Source organism: Montipora capricornis, chromosome 8, assembly GCF_036669925.1.
Source record: "Montipora capricornis isolate CH-2021 chromosome 8, ASM3666992v2, whole genome shotgun sequence".
Taxonomy (NCBI): Eukaryota; Metazoa; Cnidaria; class Anthozoa; order Scleractinia; family Acroporidae; genus Montipora; species Montipora capricornis.
This window is the reverse complement of record NC_090890.1, coordinates 50088035-50115534: the sequence shown is the minus strand read 5'-3', so window position 1 is coordinate 50115534 and position 27500 is coordinate 50088035. Positions and strand designations below refer to the sequence as shown.

Genomic DNA, 27500 nt, shown 5'->3' with positions numbered 1-27500 from the left:
GGTCGGTTCTTCGCTTCAGCTGCGTATGATTGTTTCGCAAGCCAAGGAGATTGCGACAAAATCGGAACATTTGTCGACAGCCTTCCAAAAGACTCGATAATACTGGTTGCAATACAAGAGTCTGGCGCTACAAGTAGCAACAGGCCTCCTTCAAGTAAACTTCAGGAACTGGGCTCCCCGAATATAGGCTCCGTTGTCGAGAACACGGCTTACGCTTTGATTGGTTACAAGGGGAACAAGACTGTAGACTGGAAACAAGATTTGTTTAAGGGTAATGGTTCTGGGCCTGCTGAAATCGCAGCCGTTATTCCAATCGAGTGCTCCTACATGCCATCACGTAAGGCTTATTTTAAATCGGTTTGAAATTGAGTATCCGCAAACCAATCGGCTAATATAAGAGAAGCGATGGTTATTAGTCACTTTTCCGCGCCGTCGTGGAAGCGGAGTGTTCTTTTCTCATCCTCTTCACAAACTTCTCATTTTTTCCATTTCTATTTTTTCCAGAGTACGGGAAGAAAATCTACCATAATGTATAACACATTGGCAAAGCGCTTGTTTTTGCGATGAAAACTTATAGTTTTTGAGGTTTCTGCTGTCGTTAATCACGCGCTCTATATCCGTGTACGGTTATTGCACCTACATGCTGACCATATAGCACTGAGTTATTTTCGATTTTAGTGCAGTAAAAAAACCTAAGTAATTCCTCAAGTTAGGCCAGTCACACGCACGCAACCTAGCCTAAAATGAGCCAATCACAACAGTGCAAATGCATGCAGCCAGCTCTATCTGCGGAAAAATAGGGAGTTTAAGAAAAGACTACTGCCACGGCAACGACAACGCCACAAAGCAAGGTTATGATTGGTTAAGAAAGGAAAATACTCGCGTGCTGCACGTGCGGCACGAATATCCGTACATTTCATTGTCACATTCCACGCTAACAACAACGTAAAATCAACTAATTTTATAAATGCTCACGACAACGTGAGCATTTAACAAGAGCCATTCATTTTATATTTTTACTTTAAACCTGCTCGTACCCATCCAGGTACAGGATAGTTGGCCCGTATTGTACAAGGTTAACAAAACGGAATAACTGAATCGCGAATTTACTCTTGCGATAGCGTCAAGTTATATTATGGAGTGACGTATTTGTTGACGTTGCCGTTTTTTTTTGCTTAAACTCCCCAATGGGAGGGCAAGGCCACGGTTAATAGGACAATCACATGACTTTTGGAGGGCATACAGTTTATTTGTGGCCCGAGTAGCATCATTTGCGCCCGAGCGGAGCGAGGATGCAAATGATGCTACGAGGCTGGGACACAAATAAACTATATGTCCGACAAAAGTCGCGTGATTATCATTATTATCAATACATAAGGCCAAATCGTACAAATTTATTTAATAAGAAATAAATGTTTAACAGAGACATGGCATGAAACTATGATATGGAAAGTTGTAGCTACAACACGATCAGCTAAACAAGAGCAAAAATTGAGGAAAAAAAGCAAGAAAACTCATTCGCAAAAATTCGCGCCAACTCTGGCATTAAAATGGTATCCTCAGGATCTCATTGGCCAAGCGAAGTTGTTTGAAATCTCTGCAGCCAATCAGAATCAGGGCGGGAAATAAATTTTCAGCCCGAGCATTTCCCGCTTGGCCCGCAAAAAGGCGCGTTTTACAGATCACAGTTTGTCATTTGGGCGGGCGTATTGATAGTAATCCTGGTTTTAGCTCTTGTGGCTAAATCTCAATTCCAAACAGCTTCATTTTCGGTTTTCGTCGGATTTGTTTTCAGTGTCCACAACTTGCAGCCCATTTAACGTGGCAGGTAAGAAGTATGGAGGCAACTGTCTGAACGAGTCTTCAAGCAGTGGTGTCTCAACCACATGCAAAAATACAATCGACGAAAATGTCAGCTCTGGCTGGGAATCAGCGCCCAGTGGAACAGTTGGCTCTTTCATAAAAATTGACCTCCATACCATCTTTACCATCAACAAGCTACGAATTATGCAAAATGTCTCAGGGCGTCAAATAAAAGAGATTCTGATGGAGTTCAGCGACTGTTCCTATGAAAAGGTAAGATCGGAATTCTGACCAAACTAAAACCAAAAGCAAACGCTCGTTTAGAATCATAAAGGATAGTTGACAAACGGAGGGAAGCAGTGCGGCGCTTTGATTAGGTCGCTTGCCCTGAGATTCGTTGAATTTGATCGCGGTAGTCTGAGGTTTAACTCCGCTGCTGCCCTTGTAACAGTTGTTCAAATTGTTGTTTTGTTCTGTCACTTCTTTGATGTTTCATTGGCCCTGAAAAGCCCTTAAGGGGAGCGGTGAACTAAGTAGATATATGCACGTAACATTAGCGAGATGTTATCCTTGCTAGCTTTAATTGTAAATCTGATAAAGACTATGGGTGAGACCGCAGGATGGGAGAGGCATTATTTTACGCTATCGTGATAGTTTCTTGATTCAAATAGGTATTTTACGCCTGTGGTGAGCACAGATTTATTTTAACACTTTCAAATTAACGTCAGATAATTTTTTTTGCAGATCTTATTGGCTGCAAATACATCAGATTTCCAGGAATTCACATTCCTGTCTCGCCAAGCAAAGTGGATAAAGTTTACAGTGAATAAAGTGTACGGAGACAGCGGTGCAGTCGGGATCAAGGAAATAGAGATCTACAACGAACTCTGTAATCAAAGTAAGTACGTCTTACGGGCCTATCTTGAAATCATAGGCACGCAATACGTGGGGGTACGTCCGTTTAAAGGGTAGCAGAATGATATTTTAAAATTTGCGTCACTCAATCCCTTATAACCGTTAATAGAGATAGAAGATATTGCTTCTACAGTCCTAGACAAATTACACTTTCATACTCTGGTGCAATCACACGCAATCCATGAAACGGATATCTTGATCGCAGGATAGCTTTCATCGAACAGTGCTTCTTGCCAAACTGGCAGGAAAAGGCTCTTCGCGCTCAAATTTGGAAATCGCTTTCCCCACAGAAGTGTTCGTTACGTAGGTTAAGGATACAGTGAAGCATCTTTTAACAAACCTCATATTTTAAATTTTAGAAACGATTTTTCCGAGTCTCAGCTATAAGTTAACCCCATTCATACCCTGTAATAATAATTTGTAGATAGACGACGAATTCTGTTTTTGTTCATCATTCATGTAAGTGGCCCAGAGTGTAAGTAACATATCCTGCATTACATTTGGAACAGTGCTTCTTGCCAAACTGGCAGGAAAAGGCTCTTCGCGCTCAAGTTTGGAAATCGCTTTCCCCAAAGAAGTGTTCGTTACGTAGGTTAAGGATACAGTGAAGCATCTTTTAACAAACCTCATATTTTAAATTTTAGAAACGATTTGTGATGTTGTACAACTTAAACCAAACGTGTTATCATCCCGGTATCGCTTATTTACAACGAAATTCCCGCTCATGATTCACGCCGATGACCAAGTTCATGTGCTCCTCACGAAAGAATCGCGTGCCTCTAGCTCACGTTATGAGATTATCATTGGTTCAGTGGCCAACAAAGACTGCGTGTTGAAACGAATTGAAAATGGCACGAGTGAAGAACTGGCGAGGCGAAACATTGTCGGCCATTTAAGAGAAAACGAGACACTATCATTTTGGATTGAAGTGGAAAAAGACAGACTGCTTTTTGGCTCTGGAGAACAGGTAAAGACCGTTTAAAGGTCATAAAGAGAACTGACTATTGTAACCTCTTGAGATTTCTTTCCGCTTGCTGGTTCCCGTTTTCCCGAATTTAAACTATGCTTAGTTATTTGAGAAGTGGAAAGCTCTTTGCGTGGAAACTTGTTATGAAATTTTTAACAGCAAAAGATTGGGTTTTGAGACAATCCCTTTACATTTTTGTTAACTGTGGGCAAAGAATCGCTCTACTAAACGGTTCAGGAGGCCTGCGTGATTGAACGGATTTTAACAAGAGGGTCAGGATGGGGGTACTGGAATCTCAGCAATCAGCGGAATTTTCACCCATTTCTCAGCTGCCAGCTAAATTTTGGCCATTTCGCAGCTAACAGTTAAAAAAACACATCAACAATTCTCAGCTATTAGTTAAAAAACATATCGTTCCTCAGCTAACACTTGAAATTTTCCGAGTCTCAGTTATAAGTTAACCCCATCCATACCCTCTAATAATAATTTGTAGATAGACGACGAATTCTGTTTTTGTTCATCATTCATGTAAGTGGCCCAGAGTGTAACTAACATATCCTGTAACATCTGACATCTAAATTTATGATAGCGAAAAATCTCCCGCCACTAACTTTCAAAGCCAATTAGAAGGAACTTCTAAGTCACGTGTTCGTTGCCGCGGAATTTTCCCGCGCTTTTAACCTGCTAAAATTATGATTAGTTCTTTTCATAGTCATCGTCTGTACTGATTGGCCTGAAGAGTCACCTCGAATGTTAAACATTGATCGCTGAGAATGTTGCATTGCGCCCCCATTAAAAATCGATATGGGCTTGGGATCGCTTTCGTTGAAGTCTTACAATTATTATTTATTTTTGTACTAAAGATTTACCTGTACTGGAGAGATGCAAAACCTATCAAGATAAAGTATGCCTTCTTCCTTACGAATAGTTCAGTGGCTACGCTTCACATTTGTGGACGCACTGGTAAGTTGAATAAATACCCTGTTTATCAAGGAACAGATTTTGAGTTTAAATCAGAGGCGTAAAGCTTAACGATTCACAGATCCAGTGACAACTGCACATGGGAGTCAGATACAATTTAAAAGCAAAGCCGATAATCAACTTTACTTTTAGCGAAAGGGGCTGGCCCTGCATTCATTGATGTCACATGACTTAGATTCTCGCACTCGGTGTCACGTGCGAGTTGAGTTCTCTTTTTTGCTCTAAACCCTTCCTGGTAAGGTTTTGGATTTCGTGTATCCCAGTCTTCTTCTTTCTCCAAAAATCAACGATATTCGAGCTCTATATGAATTCAGTGGTAGAAAATCCACTTACAGTATGTCCTGGATTGAAAGCCTTAGCAAAAATTTGCCAGCAAACATTTATTGCAAAAGTCGCAATTATTTTCGTCTGAAAGAACAAAATGCCTGCCAACAACAGGAAATTAGAGGTATCATTGCTAATTTAAATTAATGACAATGATTATAATGGTGGTGAAACTGACACTGATGATTATTTTTTAAATATTGTTGTCATTACATGTTGTTTTAGGTGGTTTTTACGTAAAGTCATCGCCGCCATGTTGAATGGCATTAACAATATATGTATCATTAGCATTTGATGGACATCATCAGCATTTGTACAATTCCCCGTTGTTATCTGTTTTCAAGGGCTTTGTTGCAAATTACGTGAAGCATAAACAATAGACCTTTTGTAAATTTTGTTTTCCCAATACAGATCATGTGATAATACTCAGGAGGTTTGGTCCTTTGTTTTGTTCATTAAAAAGAGTGCATACAGACATATTCATGCTTGCATGTACTCTTTTTAATGAACAAAACAAAGGACCAAACCTCCTGAGTATTATCACATGATCTGTATTGGGAAAACAAAATTTACAAGTGAGAAAGGTCTATATGCCACTTTGGAAAATACCATAATACTCTTTGTTTGTCTCCCCATATTTTGCATAAGCATTGTTTTTGTTTTCTCTTGGGACCATTGTGAGTCCTAGGAGAAACTGGAAACAATGCTTATGCAAAATTTTAGGGGACAAACAAAGAGTATTATGATATTTTCCGAAGTGGCTTATTGTCTATTATCGTGTGAGAGAGGATGTGGCGTTGTTATGATGTTGTTGATTCTGAAATGGACTGTGAAAAAGTGAAAACAATAGAGCCTAAAAAACCTAATTTTCACAGTAAATACAAATTGAATTCCCAATTTTAGAGCGAGTTTCAATCGGGTGTCGTAAACCAAAACCAAAGTAATTACTTTGGCCACTCGAAAAGGACGGAGACGATCCGGTAAACCAATCAAAACTCGAAGTAATTACAAGTAGCCGACAAAAAGCTCAGGAAAATGTGCACGAGTAAGCCACGATTGGTTTTGGTTTCAGTTCTGATTGGTTGAAAAAGTGGCGCGAGAACTTTGAACCAATCACTGAGTGAAGTAATGCAAAACCAAAGTATTTCGCTAATTACTTTTCACACTCAATTGAAAGCTGCTCTAATATTCAATTAGATCAGTGCTACATGGATGCAGCTCATTATTGGCCCTTGGACAAGCCGGCAGTTCGGGATTTCAACAATAAAGGGGTCACAATGGGAAAGATCCATGGTGCAGGAATCATACAAAAAGCATCTTTATCCAACCTGGGCTTTGCTTCGCTAGCTCTTGCTCTTGATGGAGTATCCTCTTGGCTTCATCTCGGAGACTTTCCAAATAGCTGTATCAGCGACCCGTTACAGTGCCCTGATGGAGTTTCTCTGAGTTTCAAAATGCTTGTGTCTGGATACGGGACAGGATATCTGTTCTCTTCTGCGGCCATCAATGTGTACTACAACGATACCACTGTCCATTTTGCCCTGCAAGTCAAGGAGAAATTTGGGAGGTGAAGTCCTTCTATAGGAAATTCATGTGGCAGACAGTTGAAATGAGCTGGAGCAGAGAAAATGGTTTAAATGCTGTCATTCTTGGGGATGGCACTCATGTTCTGCGTGACACCACTGGAAGGGCTGTCACGCTATCTACCACGTCACACACCGCAGTTATGATCGGTCGGCCAGTGGTCAAAAAGGCCATGTACGCTGAGGCTAAGATAAGAGATGTTGCACTTTGGACTGAGGAGCTCCGAGAGGAAAGGTCTTCAAAACTTCATTCCTGCAATGGTAAGCTTGAAAAATGATAAGGAACTCTTGAATTACACCCGAAAGTACCTAGACTAGCAACATGCTGTCCTAACGTAGAACGAGTCGCGAAATTTTTTGTGCGTGGCCAATTTTTTTTAAAGTTCAGAACAAGATGTCCCCAAATGATTGTCTGCTCCCACCCTTCCCCAGAATAATAATTGCTCTTTCCGGTCTTCTCCGCGATAAACTGTCAAGAAAATAAACAAGTGAAAAAGCTCGTTTTAAGTGTTCTTTACTTGAGTAGCATGAATGGACATTATCAGTCGAACGTATTTAACTAAATCCTCGGATGTAATTGTGCTGTACTCGAAAATACCAAGATAAAATTCTCATGCGTTTGACTCAAATAACGTAGGTATATATACGTTTCAACGACATTTGGTTTGAATTCAGCTAAGCTACGCATAGGGTTTATTGGTCAGAATTTCTTAGCTTTTAATAAGAGCTTAAGCCCCTTTTTAACTCGTTAACTATATCGAAGAACAATTTGATGGTTGTCCAATACTGTCAACTAGATTCTATCGGAGAAAATAGAAGTCTTATTTGACCGATTCGTTCTATTTGGCGAATAGAGAATGTTTTGGACGATCCGACAAATAGAGTTTTCCATCTGACATTTGCATCTCATTAGCGACACTTAGAAATATTCCACGATATTCTGGGACTCGGGTGGAAGCTTGTCTATTTGACCGATTCGTTCTATTTGGCGAATAGAGAATGTTTTGGACGATCCGACAAATAGAGTTGTCCATCTGACATTTGCATCTCATTAGCGACACTTAAAAATATTCCACGATATTCTGGGACCCGGGTGGAAGCTTGTCTATTTGACCGATTCGTTCTATTTGGCTATTAGAGAATGTTTTGGACGATCCGACACATAGAGTTTTCCATCTGACATTTGCATCTCATTAGCAACACTTATAAATATTCCACGATATTCTGGGACCCGGGTGGAAGCTTGTCTATTTGACCGATTCGTTCTATTTGGCGAATAGAGAATGTTTTGGACGATCCGACAAGTAGGGTTAGAAATAGTTCACGATATTCCACAATCGTTTAGAGAAACTCATGCACTATTCATGTGAAAGTGCGAAGGGGATCTCTGAACAGTACCATATTGTTGAACGAATCTTACTTGAAATCCACTGACGCAATTACGAGTAGTCAATTGCGGGAGTTACGAAAGGTGTTCACGTTACGGTGTTGTCGGGCCAAGTTGAAAGTTTCAAGGGGTAGTTTCTAAAGAAACTGTGGTGCTGCGTCGGTGGGAAAGTATTATACAAAAATTTGGTTTTATCAACGGAGTAGTTAATGTAAATTGGCCACCGTACAGAGATTCTAAAAGCTGACGTTTCGAGCTTTAGCCCTTCGTCAGAGCGAATCGAGGGATTATGGGTTACGTGTAGTTTTTATCATGCAGTTGTCGGATAGAAAACTCTACTTGTCGGATCGTCCAAAAATTTCTCTATTCACCAAATAGAACAAACCGGTCGAATAGAGCTTCTGTTTTTTCCGATAGAATCCAGTTGACAGTATTGGACATGGATGGGATGGTTGTCCAATACTGTCAACTAGATTTACTGGCTTTGACGGTTACTGGAGGCGGCCAAATCTCTGGCTTCATCGATCCATACGTGATCCATTATGAGTTAGTTCTTCCAACATGGACTTGAAACGAGTTGGAGATAAAAGCGGGGATCTCTTCAACCAGCCCAGTTCCACACAAAATATTGGCAAGAAATCCTCTATGGAAAATAATATTGATTTTGAGAAAAAAGAAAAGAAAAATGATACCTTCTCTCCAAAATCTCATGAAGTCCAATCAACTCCGTCATATAAATTTCGTTAATTTTGATATCCCACTGTCATATTATTTGCATTGACGAATTGACCCACAGGGTCCATTGATGTCTTTGTACTCTCCCTATTGCAGATCCTGACATCTGTGCACTGGGTTGGGAGTATTTCGACGGTTCCTGTTATCGAGTGTCGTCTGCAAACCTTTCGGCATCTAGAGCTCGTAACGCATGCCTGGTTGATGCTGCGGACTTGGTAAAGATCACCTCAATGGGTGAAAACTCTTTTGTGCATTCTTTGATATTGGGGGAGGTGTGGATCGGACTTGAACGAGATACCCAAGGCGTTGCCTTCCACTGGAAAGATGGTGCGAAAGTCTCATTCAGTCAATGGAGCGGGTCACGTGGAAGCAATCCTTGTGTTGTGATGGATGTCAATGGAGACTGGAAAACAGTGAATTGCTTCAATAATAAGCCTAAATACGTTTGTGAAAAAGGTATGGGCAGCGACTGTTTCACGCTTTTGGAAAAGTCAGTGTCCTCGATTTCCAGCCGTTTTGAGTGTGCGCTTAACATCCTCCTCCCAAAGAATGGATCACTGGTCCACGTCGTTTGTCTGTGACGTAGCACCCGTCGCAATTGTATTTTGTATTCAGCTAAAATAGACCATCTTCTTATTTCTCTGTATTGGACTGGAACTAGCTTGCAGTGGAGGCTAATGCGGGGAAATCTTTTCAAATACAAATACTTTTTAATATATTTCCCCGCATTAGGCTCCTTTGCAAGGGCTAGTTCCAGTCCAATATTGAGAATACGAATATGGTCTATTATATTTTGTACTTGGCAGGCAGGCGACTTTCTGATTGGTAGAAAACACAATTGGCTAGTCGTGGTGTGCGCTGAGGAACGCGGGCGCAGAAAACGGCTGGACAAGTACAATCGAGCCTACATCGGTGTATGATTGAAAGTATAATTTCAATTATACGTGTATTATAATAATATAATAATAATATTATATTATATTATAATTCCATTTATTATGTTAATTTTCTGGGACTATCACTAACGAAAATTTCATTCCATTTCTTGCAGCTGCCTATAATTATTTGGGTTGTTATCAAGACAATCCTCGTTCACCAGCGTTTATTTTCAACCCGGGTGGTTACAAACCAAGTCATGTGACCCCAGGCCTCTGTATGCACACTTGTGGATATTGGTACTTCACGTATGCGGCAGTCAAGCAAGGCAATTTATGTCTGTGCTCAAATTCTACATTAGAAACGATGGAAGAGCGCGCTTCAGACATGTGTTCAGTTTCGTGCTTCGGTTCTGGAGACCTAAAATGCGGTGGTTATGGCAACCACCTTGCCGTTTACACATCGGTTGATGTGCGGCCTCTGAGTCTGAGGCTGTCTTCAGATGCGTCCGCTCAAACTTTGTCGTTCTTCAACATAACCTTCACCCCTATTTTGCAGGCTGATCATGTGGTAGAGGCCTACACAGCATATCTTGGAGATGGGAATATTTATCACACAAGTGAAGAGTTTGCTTCGTTCATAGTTTTAGAAGCTAGAACTTTCGACGTCCGGGGAAAAGCAATAGTGAAACACAGCAAAACCGGCCACAGGTCAGAGGTTGAATCCTACAGCAAAGTGACAGCGTTATCCAATGTGACAGGGCTGGAAGTATTTTGTCCAACTTGCGCTCCAATCAATATGACAGTCAGTTGCTCTGTAAAGTTTCGCTATGGATCAGACGTAGACGCGCTGGTAAAGTTTGAAAACAGAGAAGTTCCGTTTGGAGGTTGTTTACCTGGTAAGTCACAATCAAGCAAAAACGACGAGGTTTACGAGAACTTCACGCAACGTTATTCTCATAAGTCTTTCTTTACGGAAAGTAAATATAAACTATATTATATAAATAAATAAATAACTAAACTATACTAAACTATGTAAACTTTCCAGGACTAAAATGGGCTTGAATGGCTTTCAATGGTGTCACACACTCAGCTGGAGAGGAAATTAAAAGATTTCGTTGATTGCACTTGTCCTTCATGCAACTTCAAATTGAGTCATTTCACATCGTTGTCAAGACGAAAACGGCAAAGAAATCTATCCTTTACGTAAACACATGGCAGCTTTTGCTTAGGCAATCTCGTTCCCAGAGCCTCCGTAACCTTTGTCCAGCAGAACGGGCTCAGGAATAATCGAAAACTGGAACCAGAAAACTATGGTTCTTGTTGACCACGGTCGACTGCATGCCATTTTCAATGGAAGAGCCTGCTTGCAGGCTAGTCCATGAGTTAGCCAGTAGTAACTCAGTGATTGAGTCACTGAGTCCTGAGTCAGCCAGTCAGTGAACCATTTTGGTCAGTTGTACTCAATAGGCAAATCTTTGATTACATTTCTGTCTCATTAGCATACGCCCATTGTTATCTAATCAGTCAGCCGCCGAGAATAAAGTACTGAATAATGAAAGTGCATCGCATAATAAGCGATCTCTCAGATCTTGAAAAATATGAACGCAATAATTATATAGCATAATCTCTGAGCAGTGATGCTTTGAAAATTTGAAATTTTACAAAGAATGTATATGATCATTATAGCTTTTGCCACCCAATCAGAATTTATCGGTTTTTGACGGCTAATAACTGGCTTGTTATCAAAGCTAAACGGCTTAAAATTAGAGATTTAACGAATTTTTACATGACATTGTTCTTTTACTTTTTGAAATCAAATTGTAAATAGCATGATGCCTTCTGTGAGGAAACTCATATGTTATTGAACCAAAATGGAAAACCATGATGTCAGCAAAGATTCCCTTAAAGGTCAATGAATGGGTGGGTTGCTGGAGGTTGCTGTGTAGCTATTCAGTCACCACTTAAGGACGGTGCCTATTATTGTTATCATGCATATGTTATGTGCATCTCGAGATATTCGGATTTCCTATGGGTGTTTTTGTGCTGTTCAAAACAATGCGGAGAAAGCAGAACTTATCAAGTGCTCATTGGTATCTGAAATGAAAATCGGGGGTAATTACGCTTCAATTTGTAAGAGAACGCCATACTTTGCTTTGTATTTTATAGCTTTTAACAAAAATTGTTGATTAATTTTCTTCGAAAAATGCGTGGTTTAAATAATCCCCAATTTTCTTTTGAATTTCAATAACTCTTGTTAAGATCTGCTTTTCCTGCACATTCAGTAAACCTCACCAAAATACCTTTGAATTAGTAGGCACTGTCATTAATTAATGGTCAATTAGTGAGTGGGTGGATTGCTCATTCATTTGGTCATTAGAGAACAATTGTGTGGATTTTGTAATTTAAATGCTAAGTAAATCACTTGTTGCATCCATTTAATCATTTAATATGTAAAAATCATCCCTGGGCGATTTGAAGAACACTAATCATGTGGATTTATTTGCTCTCTTTGTAGACGCAGCTCTCATACAGTTGGGAACTGCAGTTGGTGAATCAGGGTCACCACTCACCTCGGATGGTTTGTATCTATTAGCTGGAATGGATGCCTCAAGTAAAGGGAAACTAGTGGCTCTGCAACTGGATCTCGACCAAGGTGGCTCTTTAGAAATTCAGGTACTCTTTTCCGTTTAAATGCTGAAGACTATAATACAGAAATGTTTTTCAGGCAAAAACTGGCTTAACACGTACCCAGGGAGAACGTATAGGTAATATATCGTTGATGTCACCTATTGTTATTTAATGTTCCAACCAGAGCATTATTGGCTGTCGAAACAAATGATCTTTTGTTCCTGTGGCTGGCACATTTGAATAAAAAAGCAATGTTTGTAAATAGATATCTTCCCTTTTATACCTAGATTCTATCAGGATTTAGCTGCCCATGTAAAACGTCTCTTTTGATTTGAATTTTTTCATCGTCTTCAAATTCTTAACAGCAGACAAAAAAAGTCCCCCCACTGCTCAAGCATGGTTCTTGATGAAGAAATGGCAGCGTTACTGGTTGGGTTGGTCTTCATTCACACCAACATTTTTTAAAGAAAATAAGATGAGAGGACACCGTGCTACTTCTTTCTTCTTTGTAAAAGAAAACCCAACTTTATTAAAAACTATATCCAATAAATGATTGCAGTATACCAGCATTGATAAAAGCTTTTTTAAAAAAAGTGTTAAAAGCACTTATATTTGAATCAAAAAAAAGTTTTATGCACTGCTTTTCGTGTCCACTTCGTCTTTTCGATGACATTTGCAATTTCTGTCACTTGGAATCAGTGTTCAACTCGTGCTTGGTTGTTTGTTAATGTTAATAAGTTAAAGGATAGTTTAACTCCCAGCGAATGAATTACAATTATGCTATAGATGGTTTGCAACCGGCATGTACTAAAACCATGAACACCGGAACACCGGAACACCGGAACACTCAGGAACACCGGAACACTCGGGAACACCGGAACACCAGAACACCGGAACACTCCGGAACACCTGGAAGTAACCCAAAGCCCTAAATTTGGCTAACCCTAGGCCTAGATAGGCCTTAAGTTGGTTTTTAGGCCTAGGGTTAGCCAAATTGAGGGTTTTGGGTTACTTCCAGGGTGTTCAAGAGTGTTCCGGTGTCCTAAACCTAGGCCTAAAAACCAACTTAATGCTTATCTAGGCCTAGGGTTAGCCAAATTGAGGGTTTTGGGTTACTTCCAGGGTGTTCAAGAGTGTTCCGGTGTCCTAAACCTAGGCCTGAAAACCAACTTAATGCCTATCTAGGCCTAGGGCTAGCCAAGTTGAGGGTTTTTGGTTACTTCCAGGTGTTCCGGAGTGTTGCGGTGTTCCGGGGTGTTCCGGTGTTCCTGGTTCCTCACTTTCTTTAGAAACTAGAAATTTGTTCCCAGAGGATTAGTTGGGTACAACAACGTGGCCGCTGTTCCTTTGTTTAGGTACATCAACATGACCGCCGTAACTTCACATGAAAACAATCCATAGAAGACTTTTTCTGTGTTTACATAGGCTCATCTAAACGCAAGGGGAAGTTACATATATTTAATTTCTTGTTTATATCAAACATCTGAATTAAACTCGAGCTTATGTTATGTTTACGGATCTAAAGTTTCATTTCATTTCTCTCTTCAGGTTTTTAGACCAAAGTGTGTAAATGCTGAAGAAAGTTATTGTCAACTGCAAAAGATGTGCGTGGCCAACTCATCAACATGTACCGCAGAGAACGTCTTAACGAGCTGCGTAGGTAATAATTCGTTTAGCCTTTTTGGAGGAAGATGTACGGAGTCAAATTTGGGCTGTCGACAAAACCATACCATGGACAACGGAAATTTTGACTTTGAAAAGATTGCGGCTTACATGGCTTACACAACGAGCGGTCCTAAACGCATCTTACTTGATACATCGAATCAAAGTCTTCAACTCGAACCCGGCGATGTCTTTGGCGTTCGTTTCCCTTCCTCTGGACCGGCTGCATCGTTGAAAACTACCACATTTGGTTCGTCTTTGTTTTTTGCAAGTTCGATTATTAACGGCACAAATTGTTCGACTCTGCGGGGGAATCGCTATCCGTGGACAGAGGAAAGCCCCAGTCAGGTTTCTTATGCGCCGGCCGTAGCGTTTTTCTATTCCGTTGACTCTGAATCTAAATTGGAGAACGTTTTTCAAACCGTAGGAGACGAAAACGTTCTCTTATCAATCGGAAACTCGATGACAAGAAAGAACGACACTAAGCATATTTGTCTACAGCAGACTATCACGGGGTTGCAGTTGTATTCTCCTGAAGCTCTTTCATTCGCCGAGTCTGTGAATTTCACTGTGAGCACGAGTCACGGGAGCAACGTGACATATTTCTGGGATTTTGGTGACCAAAGTAACGCGACCAGCTTGATCCCGTGGGCCACGCACCTCTTCAATTCTACCGTTGGCTCGAAGACCGTGACTATCATCACTGGAAATGACATCGGAATAGCAGCCGCCTGGTGCAGTGTTGTCATCCAAGAGAGAATTACCGGGCTGCACTTTGAAAACACTTCCCTTCTGGCCATCGAAAATGGAACAACAGCTCGCGTCCGCTGGATATTGTTTCATGGATCCCACGTTGACTTTAATCTGACAATTACATACCCTGACGCTTCTACTGAAGCAAAGAACTTAACCAACGCTAAACAACCGGCTGCAATATTCTTCGGCATGTATGTTAAAAACCTTACTCAGCCAGGCTGGCACCGAATAGAAATTACAGCCACTAATAAAGTGAATAACGAGACTCTTGTGGGAAATCTTAGCGTCCAACGTGAAGTTTATGGAGTGGTTCTGGATAGTGCAAAAATCCTTGAGACAAATCAGACATTTAACTTTACGATTTCGCAGCATCAAGGGGATGAAGTTAGATATCGGTTGAATACCAGCGACGGAAAGGTTATAAACACCACTGAAAAAGTTATACCTCATGTTTATACCAAGGCGGGGCGCTACAGGCCTACCCTGATCACTTCCAATGACATAAGTTCAGTGGTTGTTAATTGCACTGAGATTATCGTCCAGGATCTAATAGAGGGCTTGGAGTATACGAGTTTCAATCACACAGTAGCAGTTCGCGCGGAAGCAGAAATCAATTGGAGATTGACTCAAGGCTCTGAACTTTATATCATCGTCGACTATGGTGACGGAAATTTCACAATCGTTAACCGGAGCATTTCGGTAGGGGACGTTTTCGTGGCTATAAGCAGGCATAACTACACCAAGCCCGGCGAGTACCATGTCACCGTTAGTGTGACCAACCTGGTCGAAAGCGAAGAAATTAACACCACGGTTTATGTGGAGACACCAGTGGACGGCGCCGTTCTTGCCATAAGGCGCGGTAATTTGGCCATAGCTGGACGCGATCCTTGCACCGGTGTACTTTACGTTGCAGTGAATGATTCTGTCACGGCGAAAGCAACAGTAAGAAATGGGACCAACGTAAACGGCTTTCTTGATTTTGGAGATAACTCGAGTGAACGCACGCGTTACTTCCATCGAGAATTCCCAGACGGAGGATGGACCGTGCACCATTCCTACTCGAGGGCCGGAGAATACAACATCACTGTTATATTCTCCAACAGAAACCCGAAAAATGATAGCCATACTTGTAGGATCATCGTTCAGAATCCTGTCAACAAGGTCATGATAACAACTGATGCGCCTAGGAAAAAAATCCTTGAGACAAATCAGACATTTAACTTTACGATTTCGCAGCATCAAGGGGATGAAGTTAGATATCGGTTGAACACCATGGACGGAAAGGTTGTAATCACCACTGAAAAAGTTATACCTCATGTTTATACCAAGGCGGGGCGCTACAGGCCTACCCTGATCACTTCCAATGACATAAGTTCAGTGGTTGTTAATTGCGCTGAGATTATCGTCCAGGATCTAATAGAGGGCTTGGAGTATACGAGTTTCAATCACACAGTAGCAGTTCGCGCGGAAGCAGAAATCAATTGGAGATTGACTCAAGGCTCTGAACTTTATATCATCATCGACTATGGTGACGGAAACTCCACAATCGTTAACCGGAGCATTTCGGTGGGGGACGTTTTCGTGGCTATAAGCAGGCATAACTACACCAAGCCCGGCGAGTACCATGTCACCGTTAATGTGACCAACCTGGTCGATAGCGAAGAAATTAACACCACGGTTTATGTGGAGACACCAGGGGACGGCGCCGTTCTTGCCATAAGGCGCGACAATTTGACCATAGCTGGAGGCGATCGTTGCACCGGTGTACTTTACGTTGCAGTGAATGATTCTGTCACGGCGACAGCAACAGTAAGAAATGGGACCAACGTAAACGGCTTTCTTGATTTTGGAGATAACTCGAGTGAACGCACGCGTTACTTCCATCGAGAATTCCCAGACGGAGGATGGACCGTGCACTATTCCTACTCGAGGGCCGGAGAATACAACATCACTGTTATATTCTCCAACAGAAACCCGAAAAATGATAGCCATACTTGTAGGATCATCGTTCAGAATCCTGTCAACAAGGTCATTTTAACAACTGATTCGCTTAGGAAAAAAATCCTTGAGACAAATCAGACATTTAACTTTACGATTTCGCAGCATCAAGGGGATGAAGTTAGATATCGGTTGAACACCAAGGACGGAAAGGTTGTAATCACCACTGAAAAAGTTATACCTCATGTTTATACCAAGGCGGGGCGCTACAGGCCTACCCTGATCACTTTCAATGACATAAGTTCAGTGGTTGTTAATTGCGCTGAGATTATCGTCCAGGATCTAATAGAGGGCTTGGAGTATACGAGTTTCAATCACACAGTAGCAGTTCGCGCGGAAGCAGAAATCAATTGGAGATTGACTCAAGGCTCTGAACTTTATATCATCGTCGACTATGGTGACGGAAATTCCACAATCGTTAACCGGAGCATTTCGGTGGGGGACGTTTTCGTGGCTATAAGCAGGCATAAGTACACCAAGCCCGGCGAGTACCATGTCACCGTTAATGTGACGAACCTGGTCGATAGCGAAGAAATCAACACCACCGTTTATGTGGAGACACCAGTGGACGGCGCCGTTCTTGCCATAAGGCGCGGCAATTTGACCATAGCTGGACGCGATCGTTGCACCGGTGTACTTTACGTTGCAGTGAATGATTCTGTCACGGCGACAGCAACAGTAAGAAATGGGACCAACGTAAACGGCTTTCTTGATTTTGGAGATAACTCGAGTGAACGCACGCGTTACTTCCATCGAGAATTTCCAGACGGAGGATGGACCGTGCACCATTCCTACTCGAGGGCCGGAGAATACAACATCACTGTTATATTCTCCAACAGAAACCCGAAAAATGATAGCCATACTTGTAGGATCATCGTTCAGAATCCTGTCAACAAGGTCATGATAACAACTGATTCGCCTAAGAAAAGTTCAGAAAGTAACGTCACTTTCAATATTTCGTTCCCAGGCTCACTTCAACCATCGGGCCCTCTTAGCTACATTTGGCGTTATGGAGATGGCGAAGTACGGAATACTAGAGTGAAAACTCACCCTTACCCTCGTAAATGCGGTGTGTACATCGCAACGGTTAATGTCTCTAATGAAGTAAGCTTCGGCTTTGCACAGGCTGAGGTTGTAATCCAAGATGAAGTCAAAGACCTCAATTGGACCGCGAATTACACAGAACTTAGCGTGCACGGTTGCAGCCCGTCCCTTCCAGAAAACGTGTTTCCCTTTGATTACAATGTCTCCTTCAACGCTTCTGCAAACGGCACCAACGTGACTTATACTTGGAGTTTTCCCGGCAATGAAAACAAAACGGGCTCGAGCAGTAGGCATAAGTTCGTTAATACTGGAAAAAATAACATTATCTTGACGGCGGAAAATGCCGTTAGTCATCAGACAGTAGTGATTACCCTTGAACTAGAGCAAAGCATTCTGGATGTTTCATTTAAAAACGATGGGCCTTCCACGCAAAACCAGACAGTGAATTTTACTCTTACAGCGAAAGAGTTTGGCAGCGATTCGTGTTTTAACATTTCTTTCGTCGACCAAGATGAAGAAAATAAATACTACAAGTCAGGCACTGGTTGTAGTGGTCAGAATGCAACTGTAATATCTAACTCAACGCGTTTCCATCACAGGTACGATATCGTTGGTGAGATGGACGTTTCGTTGGACGCAAGCAACCGAGTCTCCTGTGTAAAAAAGATAACAAAGGTTTATGTGGAGACACCAGTGGACGGCGCCGTTCTTGCCATAAGGCGCGGCAATTTGACCATAGCTGGAAGTGATCGTTGCACCGGTGTACTTTACGTTGCAGTGAATGATTCTGTCACGGTGACAGCAACAGTAAGAAATGGGACCAACGTAAACGGCTTTCTTGATTTTGGAGATAACTCGAGTGAACGCACGTGTTACTTCCATCGAGAATTCCCAGACGGAGGATGGACCGTACACCATTCCTACTCGAGGGCCGGAGAATACAACATCACTGTTATATTCTCCAACAGAAACCCGAAAAATGATAGCCATACTTGTAGGATCATCGTTCAGAATCCTGTTAAAGACCTCAATTGGACCGCGAATTACACAGAACTTAGCGAGGACGCTTGCAGCCCGTCCCTTCCAGAAAACGTGTTTCCCTTGGATTACAATGTCTCCTTCCACGCTTCTGCAAACGGCACCAACGTGACTTATACTTGGAGTTTTCCCGGCAATGGAAACAAAACGGGCTCGAGCAGTATGCATAAGTTCGTTGATACTGGAAAAAATAACATTACCTTGACGGCGGAAAATGCCGTTAGTCGTCAGACAGTAGTGATTACTCTTGAACTAGAGCAAAGCATTCTGGATGTTTCATTTAAAAACGATGGGCCTTCCACGCAAAACCAGACAGTGAATTTTACTCTTACAGCGAAAGAGTTTGGCAGCGATTCGTGTTTTAGCATTTCTTTCGTCGACCAAGATGAAGAAAATAAATACTACAAGTCAGGCACAGGTTGTAGTGGTCAGAATGCAACTGTAATATCTAAATCAACGCGTTTCCATCACAGGTACGATATCGTTGGTGAGTTTGACGTTTCGTTGGACGCAAGCAACCAAGTCTCCTGTGTAAAAAAGATAACCACGGTTTATGTGGAGACACCAGTGGACGGCGCCGTTCTTGCCGTAAGGCGCGGCAATTTGACCATAGCTAGAGGCGATCCTTGCACCGGTGTACTTTACGTTGCAGTGAATGATTCTGTCACGGCGACAGCAACAGTAAGAAATGGGACCAACGTAAACGGCTTTCTTGATTTTGGAGATAACTCGAGTGAACGCACGCGTTACTTCCATCGAGAATTCCCAGACGGAGGATGGACCGTGCACTATTCCTACTCGAGGGCCGGAGAATACAACATCACTGTTATATTCTCCAACAGAATCCCGAAAAATGATAGCCATACTTGTAGGATCATCGTTCAGAATCCTGTCAACAAGGTCATGATAACAACTGATTCTCCTAGGAAAAGTTCAGAAAGTAACATCACTTTCAATATTTCGTTCCCAGGCTCACTTCAACCATCGGGCCCTCTTAGCTACATTTGGCGTTATGGAGATGGCGAAGTACGGAATACTAGAGTGAAAACTCACCCTTACCCTCGTAAATGCGGTGTGTACATCGCAACGGTTAATGTCTCTAATGAAGTAAGCTTCGGCTTTGCACAGGCTGAGGTTGTCATCCAAGATGAAGTCAAAGACCTCAATTGGACCGCGAATTACACAGAACTTAGCGTGCACGGTTGCAGCCCGTCCCTTCCAGAAAACGTGTTTCCCTTTGATTACAATGTCTCCTTCAACGCTTCTGCAAACGGCACCAACGTGACTTATACTTGGAGTTTTCCCGGGAATGAAAACAAAACGGGCTCGAGCAGTAGGCATAAGTTCGTTAATACTGGAAAAAATAACATTATCTTGACGGCGGAAAATGCCGTTAGTCGTCAGACAGTAGTGATTACCCTTGAACTAGAGCAAAGCATTCTGAATGTTTCAATTAAAAACGATGGGCCTTCCACGCAAAACCAGACAGTGAATTTTACTCTTACAGCGAAAGAGTTTGGCAGCGATTCGTGTTTTAACATTTCTTTCGTCGACCAAGATGAAGAAAATAAATACTACAAGTCAGGCACTGGTTGTAGTGGTCAGAATGCAACTGTAATATCTAACTCAACGCGTTTCCATCACAGGTACGATATCGTTGGTGAGATGGACGTTTCGTTGGACGCAAGCAACCGAGTCTCCTGTGTAAAAAAGATAACAAAGGTTTATGTGGAGACACCAGTGGACGGCGCCGTTCTTGCCATAAGGCACGGCAATTTGACCATAGCTGGAAGTGATCGTTGCACCGGTGTACTTTACGTTGCAGTGAATGATTCTGTCACGGTGACAGCAACAGTAAGAAATGGGACCAACGTAAACGGCTTTCTTGATTTTGGAGATAACTCGAGTGAACGCACGTGTTACTTCCATCGAGAATTCCCAGACGGAGGATGGACCGTACACCATTCCTACTCGAGGGCCGGAGAATACAACATCACTGTTATATTCTCCAACAGAAACCCGAAAAATGATAGCCATACTTGTAGGATCATCGTTCAGACTCCTGTCAAAGACCTCAATTGGACCGCGAATTACACAGAACTTAGCCGGCACTATTGCAGCCTGTCCCTTCCAGAAAACGTGTTTCCCTTGGATTACAATGTCTCCTTCAACTCTTCTGCAAACGGCACCAACGTGACTTATACTTGGAGTTTTCCTGGCAATGAAAACAAAACGGGCTCGAGCAGTAGGCATAAGTTCGTTAATACTGGAAAAAATAACATTATCTTGACGGCGGAAAATGCCGTTAGTCATCAGACAGTAGTGATTACCCTTGAACTAGAGCAAAGCATTCTGGATGTTTCATTTAAAAACGATGGGCCTTCCACGCAAAACCAGACAGTGAATTTTACTCTTACAGCGAAAGAGTTTGGCAGCGATTCGTGTTTTAGCATTTCTTTCGTCGACCAAGATGAAGAAAATAAATACTACAAGTCAGGCACAGGTTGTAGTGGTCAGAATGCAACTGTAATATCTAACCGAACGCGTTTCCATCACAGGTACGATATCGTTGGTGAGTTTGACGTTTCGTTGGACGCAAGCAACCGAGTCTCCTGTGTAAAAAAGATAACCACGGTTTATGTGGAGACACCAGTGGACGGCGCCGTTCTTGCCATATGGCGCGGCAATTTGACCATAGCTGGAGGCGATCGTTGCACCGGTGTACTTTACGTTGCAGTGAATGATTTTGTCACGGCGATAGCAACAGTAAGAAATGGGACCAACGTAAACGGCTTTCTTGATTTTGGAGATAACTCGAGTGAACGCACGCGTTACTTCCATCGAGAATTCCCAGACGGAGGATGGACCGTGCACCATTCCTACTCGAGGGCCGGAGAATACAACATCAATGTTATATTCTCCAACAGAAACTCGAAAAATGATAGCCATACTTGTAGGATCATCGTTCAGAATCCTGTCAAAGACCTCAATTGGACCGCGAATTACACAGAACTTAGCCGGCACTATTGCAACCTGTCCCTTCCAGAAAACGTGTTTCCCTTGGATTACAATGTCTTCTTCAACGCTTCTGCAAACGGCACCAACGTGACTTATACTTGGAGTTTTCCCGGCAATGAAAACAAAACGGGCTTGAGCAGTAGGCATAAGTTCGTTAATACTGGAAAAAATAACATTACCTTGACGGCGGAAAATGCCGTTAGTCGTCAGACAGAAGTGATTACCCTTGAACTAGAGCAAAGCATTCTGAATGTTTCATTTAAAAACGATGGGCCTTCCACGCAAAACCAGGCAGTGAATTTTACTCTTACAGCGAAAGAGTTTGGCAGCGATTCGTGTTTTAACATTTCTTTCGTCGACCAAGATGAAGAAAATAAATACTACAAGTCAGGCACAGGTTGTAGTGGTCAGAATGCAACTGTAATATCTAACCGAACGCGTTTCCATCACAGGTACGATATCGTTGGTGAGTTTGACGTTTCGTTGGACGCAAGCAACCGAGTCTCCTGTTTAAAAAAGATAATGAAGGTAGCTGTTGCAAAGCGTTTCTGCACGTTTCCGATAATTGAGGTCCCTGGTTTCGATGACGGGGCGATCAGGGAGTTTAAGCGCTCCGACAAGATAATTATCAAGACCTACAACAAGCTTCACTGCTTTAACTATAGAACAGACCTCAGATGGACAATTGATGATTCGAAGTGTGAAAATAGACCCAAAAATAGAAAAGAACTTAATGTAGCTAGATCCGAGCTTATTATACCACCAAAATATTTCAACTACTGCAGTCACGTGGAAGCTCGTTTTGTGATCAACATGACAGAATCACCGGGTATCTTCAGCGAGAAAACATTTGTCCTAAAAATAACGAAATCCCCGCTCATTGCTATTATCGACGGAGGATCGGAATCGGAGAAGACTGTAGGAAATAAGAAACCAGTTAAAATAAGTGCCAGAGAGTCTTACGACCCTGATTCTGATTCCAATTCCTTGGACAACGACTATGTATTTGCGTGGTTTTGCAGGCGGAAGGATGAGACGTTTACACTGCCAGAAAATTTTACATCGCTTGTAAATTTTCCAACTCCTCCTGCAAAAAACGGGACAGGCGGCGGCTGTTTTAAATCTGGTCCTGGTCGACTAAACTTCAGCGAACTTGAAATTACCTTGAACGCGACACAAATGAAGGCGAACACCACCTACGTGATTACATTTGTCCTGGGCAAAAAGGGACGGAAATTAGCCTTTGCACAACAGAATATTACGATTGAACCCGGCGATCCTCCCACCTTGAATATCAAGTAAGAGCACAATATAGACCACTTTCATAAGTGGCGACCTCCTTTACATTTTTTTGTATTTATGTTAATAGACCTCTTTTCAGTTGTGTGCTTAGTTACCTGGCCTTTAAATTAGAGTGAGGCTGGTGTTGACATTGTTATGATCAGATCTCCTTCCCTTTCGTCTGCTAATGATGTTGTTGTCATTGCTAATTAATAAAAATTTACATAAGAAAAGCAGTGAGGTTTCTATCAAAACATGGTCAACTCCAGCCTCGCTTTTATTCATAGGCCATGTAACTAAGCAGACAACTTTAAAGTGGTCCATTAGACCTACTGCCCTCATTTTGAAACAAATATTTTTTAAAAAATATTTTATTTGGCCGCCAATATGAAAGAGGTCTGTTGTTTTTACTACGATCAGTAACTTAACACGGTATCGTTTTCAGTCTGGCCAATATCGTAGCACGATATCATTATCGAAGCACGATTTCTTTTCTTTCTCTGCTTTATATGGGGCACGGTATCATTTTCTCTGTTGTCGTTATCGTAACACGATATCGGTTTTAATCTAGTCAAGCAAAAACTTAATTGTCTGCCATTTGACCAGAGTTGGGAGGAAACTGTTAGAAGCTGCTGTACTGCCTCGGTGTAGGAGAACTCGGGAGAATCAACTTTACCACTTAACTTTTATCAATTATCTTTGAGTTGATCGAAGTAAACTGTCCGTCCTTGGGGATTGAAAAGCTGACGCCTCAAGGGTTAGGAGCTCCTCGCCAGAGCAAATTAAGGGATTGTGAGTTGCGATGGGTTTTGACATCGCAGTACAACGATGCTATTGGTCCTCAGCTAAACGCCGCGCCAAAGAAAGACTTTGAAGATGAAAGCAAAACTGTCATTTCTTTTAACAGGATTAAAAAGATCTGATGCACGAGGATCACAAAAGACGGACTATAACACTAACACCAGAAAAAAAAAAATAATAAAAAAAAAAAAAGACAATGTGACAAGTTCGAATCCGGACAAGTCCAGGATTGGTACATAGAATTCGTACCTCGGTCGGATCAACACTCAGGATCTTAAAAAAAATTGAGGAGAAAGTTTCGTCTTCAAAGTTGTAATTTGATCCGCTTCAAATAGTTAGACTTTCGAGTCTTCTCTGATAAGGGGCCCGTTTCTCGAAAGTCCCGAAACTTTATGGGTCATTTTCGGGTGTCAAAATTCTTTTTGTATCCCAAGAACGGAGAGGATTTAAGTCGTCAAACTTCATATTCCTTTTTCTTTTTGTTACCTTAAAACATGTTAAAAGATCGGATTTCCAAAACAACGGGTGCCTGTTTCACAAATGGCTTTTCGGGCCCGAAAAGTTTTTGGGACTTTCGAGAAACCGGCCAAAGGAGTGTAAACCGTATAGGTCCCGTCTCACCACCCTTCCTGTTAGTCAATACTGTGGGACTTTAAAGAACCCACGCACTGTTCTTGAAGAGGAAGGAGGAGACCCCCGATGTTGGTGGTTTATCTCTCAGAGAACTGTAAATCGCCATGAAACTGTACGCGATATGTGAGGTATATAAGCTCATTACCATAACATAATCAATGTTTCATTTGCGTTCGCCTTTTAGGTGCATTAGAAATTGTGCCCGAAAAGTAAACCCGGCAAGTAAAATGACATTGAAAGACGAAGGGCAATCTTCTGGTAACAAGAAAATACTTTATAATTGGAAAATAAAAGAATGTTACGAGAATAAATGCAAGAATGTGACAGGAAATTTGGACAAATTACCGGACGACATGACGAAGGAATTCCTCATCATCCCAGCAGGATTCTTCCAAATCCAAGGCAAAGGTAAGGAACAAGAAAGGTCTCAGGGATCAACAGAGTTTGGGATAGCAATAGCGACCATCAGATTTGACTTAACCGCAAGAGTTTCCTGTCTCTTCAGCAAATTCCTAACTCCTGCCTCCCTTGGTTATTGGGTCATAAGGTGGCCTATTTCATGATTGCCACATTGTTATCAACCCTTATTGTACTTTATTTCGTTAGTCGACAACGTTTTTACCCTGGAGAGCAGTGGTGGGATCATTAGCCTTCCAATAATGTGGCCCGGGATGCATTTCGAGACTCTGCGTCAAATGTGGGTTTGAGTTTGTTGGTTCTCTATTCTTCTCCGAGAGGTTTTTCTCCGGGTTTTCCGTTTTATTTTTGTCGTCAAAAACCAACAGTGGATTCTGTTTGCGTATGATTTGATTTACGATCTCACTTAGTAGCACACTGCATTTATCTCTTTTTAAAAGAACAAGAATTGATTAACAGGAGATTGTTTAAAGCACAAGATGTGAATTTGAAAAATTGTAGTTCTCGCTCTCATTTCGTGGCCAAATTTAACCCGGTCAGTTTCCGCTCACTGCTGTTCATACAACACAGTTCAGGATGTCAAGAGACTCGCAAGCTTTCGTTTTCCCGAACTGACCATGCGCATCATGTTTCTACGTGCGTAAGCCCGAAATTGTAGTCGTATGATTCCAATTTAATCTCGTGTAAACGTTTCGCCCTTCGGGCTTCTTCAGTACACGCTAAGAACTAAAAACTAAAAATACCTGGCACAACTGAACTTGCGCTATTTATACAAAACCATGAATCAGACGGTGTAAAATGTTTAAAATTACAAAAAAATTATAAAGAAATTATAAAAAATCACAATAATATGTGCGATGGGAATTCATTAAGTGGACAATACGTGAGATAAGAAATAGTTAGCTCTATTCCGAAAAAGGCGTTAATCACCAGACATCGAAACTAATAATTTAAAATAAACAACTGATGATATGGACAAGGTTTTACTCACAAGAGAGGCCTTTTGGTGCGCACAGTTATGCACCCTCCAACCTTACGGCTTGAACAAAAGATCCGAGTTTAATTCCAAAAATAGAATAAGGTTTAATTAATCATTCACTGGAGTAATTGTGCAACCAGTTGGGCTTTTTTTCAGTTACGCTGTGCATATCGGCATTCTCACAGGCCCTGTTCAGGGATTCTATTACTTTTTAGAGCCCCTGGGCGGGGTTCTGTTGTTTTTAGTACTGGCGTGGTTCCAGAGGCTTTCTCTTGGGATCTTGTTTTGCGCTCATCATATGGCCACCTGATTGCATGATTTACAAAGTCCTGTTGTCTTTTAGCTGCCATAGATGTTTGCTCAGTTCGGTGTCATTCTTTTTACTTTCGTTTTTGAATGACATTTGGTGGTTTCGCCATCTCCGAGAAACTCCGTATTGACGACCGTGTTGAAACGACCGCTACAAAAGAAGCTTTTATCACCCTTAAAGACCACAAGGACAATTTTGAGAATAAACCAACGTGCAGATTAATTAACCCGTCAAAACAGGAGATCGGAAAGATCAGCAAAAAAATCCTCGACAGTATCAACAAGAAACTGCTGAACGCCACGCGAGTAAACCAGTGGAAAAACACCTCCTCTGTGCTGCAATGGTTCGAACAGTTGCCTAACAAACAGAGGTGTGCTTTCATAACCTTCGATGTAGTGGAATTCTACCCTTCCATATCAGAGACACTACTCCAGCGTGCCCTTGACTTCGCAGCCAATTATGTGACCATTTCAGATGATGATCGTCACATAATCTTACAAGCCAAACAATCCCTTCTTTTCAACAACGGAAACCCTTGGCAGAAGAGAAACACCGGCACGCTCTTCGATGTCACCATGGGTAGTTATGATGGAGCTGAAACGTGCGAATTAGTGGGGATCTACATGCTCTCGCAGCTTAAAGCAATTTCTCACGGCATGGAAATTGGGCTTTACAGAGATGACGGCTTAGCAGTAATCGACCAAACCCCACAAAATATCGAAAAAATCAAAAAAGAAATATGCAAAGTGTTCGCCAAAAACAACCTACGCATTACTGTTGAGGCCAACAAAAAGGTTGTAAATTTCCTTGACGTAACATTAGACTTAACCACTGAGAAGTACAAGCCATATTCGAAGCCTGTAACTACTCCGCTCTATGTCCACAGCAAATCTAACCATCCCCCTTGCATAATAAAGAACATCCCTGAAGCAATTAACAAAAGATTATCTGAAATCTCATCAGACGAGGAAGCCTTCAAAGAGGCAGCACCGCCACCCGTAGAAAAACATTGTTATATATGTATATATATATATATATATATAATATGTATACAATGTGCCCTCCCGGTTGTCACCATAATGGCTTTATGGCAACTCCTGAACTTGGGCACAGGATGTACGGTTACACATTGTTGGATTGCATTGTGGAGTCACAAGAGTGCTCAAACTGCAAGCAGTGAGCGAAGCATTATGCCAATAGTGAACACCTATTATGAGGCTCTCCACCCAATCCAGAGAGTGCTCAAACTGTATGAACAGTGAGCGTAATACAATATGTATACAATGTGCCCTCCCGGTTGTCACCATAATGGCTTTATGGCAACTCCTGAACTTGGGCACAGGATGTACGGTTACACATTGT

The 27500-nt window shown here is 41.8% G+C and overlaps 1 protein-coding gene across 1 annotated transcript in view; it reads left to right on the top strand.

Annotated features, from left to right (window-relative positions):
- The window catches only part of LOC138014097 (uncharacterized), a 69711-nt gene that overhangs the window by 3975 nt on the left and 38236 nt on the right, over positions 1-27500 (top strand). The window contains 14 exon segments of the mRNA XM_068861125.1: positions 2-337; positions 1796-2076; positions 2548-2701; positions 3363-3685; positions 4549-4648; positions 6188-6544; positions 6547-6834; positions 8792-9151; positions 9747-10469; positions 12089-12246; positions 13750-15514; positions 17228-23015; positions 24617-24840; positions 26319-27158. Of these exon segments, the coding sequence (XP_068717226.1) occupies positions 2-337; positions 1796-2076; positions 2548-2701; positions 3363-3685; positions 4549-4648; positions 6188-6544; positions 6547-6834; positions 8792-9151; positions 9747-10469; positions 12089-12246; positions 13750-15514; positions 17228-23015; positions 24617-24840; positions 26319-27158 (11697 nt within the window).